A 5143-nucleotide genomic window follows, 5' to 3' on the forward strand; every position below is an offset into this window, starting at 1 on the left:
AATCATGGGTTCAGGTTTCTTCGTTTGAAATGAAAGATCCACGAGATGCTCCAAGTACTTAAAAATTATTTATATTGTATACAACAATCAAGTGACATATAATTACTCACAAGTAACAATGGAAATGCATGAATCCTCAGTTCCTCACACATCACAATGAAAAAAGCACACATGTATCTCACAAATCGAAGGTAAGGCAACCCTCTCAAACATCACTCTTCACCGAAGAGCTGTAGCCATCCTGATCCTCATAGTATTTGGACCATAGCATGATTCCTCCATACTTTCCTGTGCTCTTGATCAATGGGAGAACATCTGACTTTAGATCATCAGTTGGGATGAACCCGCTCCCGGCAGCCTGAGGTGATGCAGGGAGGCCGAGGAAGATCTGCTTGGCTGGAACTGTCAACCACTGCTTCCATGCGTCAGCTAGATTAGAAGTGCTGCCCGAAGTGTACTGGCAGGGAGCGTTATTGTAGAATTGCACCCACACATAGTCAAAGAGGCCAGTGTTTAGGGCGCCACCCACCCAGGCATCCGGGAAAGGGCACTGCGGCGCAGCAGTCAGGTACACCCTCCTCCCGGAGTTGCTATATCCTTTCAGGAACCTCGCAAGGTCATCCCAGTGTAGGGGTGTGCCACCTTCAATGTCGAAGTCGATGCCGTCGAGGACTGCATCGCCGAGAGGCCGTGAAGATGACTTACCTCCCAAGAAGTTGTTCCACAGGTACGTTGCGACGTTCTTGGCGTCCTGGGTTGAGGAAAGGTAGTAGCTGCCTGCCCCGCCACCGATGGAGAGAATCACCTTGACGCCGCGGCTCTGGCATGACTTGATGTCGGAGCTTAGCTTCGCGCAGCCGCTGTTGGTCGGGTCACAGTGGCCTGCCAGGTTAAGGACCGGCGGCTGGCCATTGCCAAAGGCGGCGAGGAAGGCGAGGTTGACAAATTTGTAGTTGCCGGTAGCACAGGTCTCCGCCAGTGTTCCCTCGCCGCCATTCTGGCCCCAGTAGATGGAAATGCCGCCGGCTTCCGACCCGAGGAACTGCGCCGCCGCTGCTACCAGTACCAGCAGTTGCAGCAGGGATGATGATCGGCTAGCCATTTGTGGAGCAATCCCTATTGCTTCTGTGTATGCCTTATGCTTTTGCTTCTGTGTATGATGATCTGAGTTTGGGCTTGGATAGGTTGGGTTATATACGAGGGGAGAGGTAATGTGAAATCAATCTGAAACTCCTCGTATTGTTTATGCATATACGTGGCTTGCTGGATGAGAATGCCTTCTGCTCGCAGCTTCGAAACAACGGCAACGGTGTTCGTGATTTTGAACCACAGCTTCATCAGCTTGTAAGAGTTTTCTTGTACTACTTTTTTTTAACACAAGTTTTCTTTGTACTGCTTGAACGGAATAACGTGCAAGGCACCAGCCCAGAATAAGAAAAGGTGATCCACCGGATAGTTTGAATAAAATTATAGTGAATACAAAAGGCCAAATGGAGAGGTGAAGGTGACCGGTCGTACGAACGACGCCGGACGAGACGGCGACACGCCGAGCACAGGCTCGCGGGCGGAGCAGATCAGACTCAGAAGAGAGCTGCTATAAGTACGATCAAAATCTGTACAATCTATGTACGACAAAGACTCATCTGGTGTGATGGGCCCAAACCTAGGGAAACAAGCCTGAATGATCGTACACATCGTATGATAAAATTGATCGTATGTGAGGCAGTTTCGGACTCAGAACTAGCGTACTGTAGGTGCTATACTGCTATGGCTCAGCGACCTCTGGCGTGAGACAGGGGGAAGAAGGGTTTACACTTACATATTTTAAAAAATGTTACCTACTTTCAAAAAATCACTTATTTGAAATGTGTGTTCATGTATTTCAGAAATATTAAAATATTTTTAAAAAGCTAGAATTTTGAAATCTATGAAAATAAAAAAGAGGGAAAAACTAAACGATTTTTTTAGAAAATCAAGGTAAATTCGCTCTGTCGCTTATGCGACAAGATGTCGGCATGTCGCACAACCCAGACGCTGCTATGGGCCGGCCCATGGAGCCAGGTCTTTTTAAATCCATTTCGTCCATCTTCTAGCAGTTTTCATATTTCCTTTCGGTTTTTTCTTATTTAATATTTTGAAATATTTTTTCCTTTTTTCTTTTGTTTTCTCCTCCCTCTTTGGCATTTCGATGCCAAAGCATTCTCATAAATTCATACACATGTTTACAAAACACAGAGCATTTTCTCAAACACATGAACATTTTTACATTTTTTTATTTTCATGCACATTTTCAACTAGTTGCGGGCTACCCCTCCCCCACCCCCCTAGAGTCACGTATGGGGCCTTGCGGGCCAGGCACGGTCCGCTTGGTGCAGGGTGCGCTTGCTCAAGAGGAGGCTATAGTGGGTTTTCCCTTATTTCTCTCTCTTATTTTTTCCCCTTTCTTCTTTTTTTTTCGTGTTTTCTTGGTTTTCCCATCTACGGGTTGCATCCATAGCACGAGTAGTACTTACCATGGTGTACAAGTTGCATCCTTCAAGGAGAACACGTTGCACCACGCGCGAGAGTAAAGGTTTCATCAGAAATACCAAATGCAATGGAGGGAGCACATGTTGCACCATGTCAGGAGTATAGGTTACCTAGGGAGTACAAGTTATATTGTGCAGGTAGTACAACTTGCATTGCGCGTGGAGCACAAGTTACATCTGAGAGTACATGTTGTATTGCACGGAGAGGACAAGTTGCATTGTGCACGGAGTACATGTTATGCCGAGGAATACAAATTGTGCTGCATGGGGAGAGCATGTTGTATTGCGCAGGGAGTACAAGTTGCACTACGTGAGGACGTGTATCCTTTCTTGGGAGTACATATATGTTATTCTGGGGACGACAAGTTTGTAATAATATATTTGAAAGCATAAGTTATGGCTAGAGAAAAGTTCGTTAAAACCTACCAACATTGGATCAAATTTCCAAAAAGTTATCGCCACAAGGAATGCAATCGTGACAACAGTTTACAGCTTGGGCACTCGGTGTAATAGATTTTCATTCAGAAAAATGGATTAAAAAGCACATACGCCAATCCAATGAAAAAAAATCCACCAAAACTCTCTGGTCGCGACAAATGGCGCACATACACTGCGCCACTTTTTGCCATTGAAGGAGTTTGGGAGTGCCATTTGCAAGTGGTGCCCATCAACTAGTGATTTTATTTTAAAATTCATATTATTTTAATCTTATATTTACATCTTATTGATATATAATAGGATCCTGTAGCCAAATTTTTGGAAGAAAGCTGGAAGATCAAAAAGAACATTGCTTTGGTACCCCAGCTTCGAAGTGGGCCAATGTAGCCGCTCCCCTCCCACGCGAATGGTCGCCAATGCTTCTGATGTGTGACTTATAAGGGACTCAACAATCACACATGTCCTTGTAGGAAAGAAAAATCATTGAATTTTTTTAATTGGGCAACCCAGTTAGACACATCATGTGTGATTTGGGGGATCTATGACACAGGGAGCCTACTAACGGAAATGCCGCTTAACATAGGATCAATCTGTGGAAAACAAAAGCAAACATCAGGATTGGTGAGAGCCCTATTTGATGCACTTTGCGCCAAAATTTCGGGACATACATGAGGGGAGTAGCGGCGACTAGGTCAGGACCATAGTGACCAGGCTTAAGCTATTATAGTGACCAGTTTTTCCGGTTTTGGTTTTCTACTATTCGCACATTTTTAATTTTTGCGAGATTAATATTTTTTGAATATGTACAAATTTGTGAACATTTTGAATTTTGAAAAACAATTCATAAAAACATGAACCTTTTTAAAAGGAAAAAGTTAAATATAAGTAAACAAAATAACAAATAAAATAAAAATAGGAAAACCCTGATAAAGACATATATATAAAACAACGACATTGAACCTTTTTTTACACGAAGATAGAACTTTACTAAATAAAGGTTCTATCTCGTTTTATCTATAAGTCTTTATCACAGTTTTCCTATTTTTATTTTATTTGTTATTTTTGTTTAATTATATTTAACCTTTCCAGTTAAAGTTTTTCGTATTATTATAACAAATTTTTTGAAAATTCCAAATTTTCACAAATTTGTACATATCTTTATATTGGCACAAATTTGTACACATCTTCTTTAAAAAAAAGGCTAGCCGCCAGGGCTATGTATCGCCCGTATCGATTGCTATGTGGCGCTATAGTTTGCTTGCTCTGCTTCGGTTATCTTTTTTTTTTATCATATTCGTTTTCTTTTCTGTTTTCTATTTTTTTGTTTTCTCATTTATTTACTTTCGTTTTTCTTTTTTCTTTTGTTATACTTTGTTTTTTACTTTCGTTTTCTCATTTATTTATTTTTAAACATGTGTACTTTTTCTCAGTACACAATGTATATTTTTAGCACACACGTGAAACATTTTTTTTAACGTACTAGGACATTCGTTTTCCAAAAACACGAGTTATATATATTTAAAATACATGTTGTGAACACTTTTTTAAATACATGGTATATTTTCCAAATACACATCGTACATTTTTTAATAGTAATAATTTTCTTAAACAACAGGAACATTTTTTAAATTGCATAATTGTTTTTTAAAAAATCACAAACATTTTCTGGAAACACTAAATATTTATTTAAAATCTCATGTATCTTTCTATAATGGAAATAATAAAGTGAGCTTACTGCAACTTTATTACATTGTGTAAACATTTTTTAAATATGTCACGAACAATTTTGAAATGGAAATAAACATTGTTTTAATCTACTTGATCATCTGCTTGCATTGCACAAACATCTTTAATGTCACGAACTTTTTTATGAATCGCTGATTTTTTCTGCAAAATGTCACATAATTTTTTTAGTGGTACGAAACATTGTTATATTGTATAAATTTTTTCTGAAAATGTCACAAACACATCCTTAGAACCTATGAACATTTTTTTTAAATATAACATGTATTTATTTGAATTAAGGAAACAACTTCTTACATTGTATTAACATTTGTCTTAAATGCCATGTATATTTTTTAAATACGTGAATTTTTTTAATGTCACCAACATTTTTTGTACACATGATTAATATTTTTCTATAGACATTTACATTTTCAAATGCTTGATTAACATTT

The 5143-nt window shown here is 39.3% G+C and overlaps 1 protein-coding gene across 1 annotated transcript; it reads right to left on the reverse strand.

Moving 5' to 3' along the window:
- Positions 1–205: 205 nt before the first annotated feature.
- LOC109785286 (hevamine-A-like) lies at positions 206–1102 on the reverse strand. Its single transcript, XM_020343879.1, has one exon. The coding sequence runs from the start codon at positions 1100–1102 to the stop codon at positions 206–208; it is 897 nt and encodes a 298-aa protein (XP_020199468.1).
- Between the last annotated feature and the right edge of the window lie 4041 nt (positions 1103–5143).

Source organism: Aegilops tauschii, chromosome 7 (genome assembly GCF_002575655.3).
Source record: "Aegilops tauschii subsp. strangulata cultivar AL8/78 chromosome 7, Aet v6.0, whole genome shotgun sequence".
NCBI classification, from domain to species: Eukaryota; Viridiplantae; Streptophyta; class Magnoliopsida; order Poales; family Poaceae; genus Aegilops; species Aegilops tauschii.

Bases quoted from the DNA above. Each gene is read 5' to 3' on its own strand.
- LOC109785286 (XM_020343879.1), bottom strand. From the start codon at position 1,102: ATGGCTAGCCGATCATCATCCCTGCTGCAACTGCTGGTACTGGTAGCA.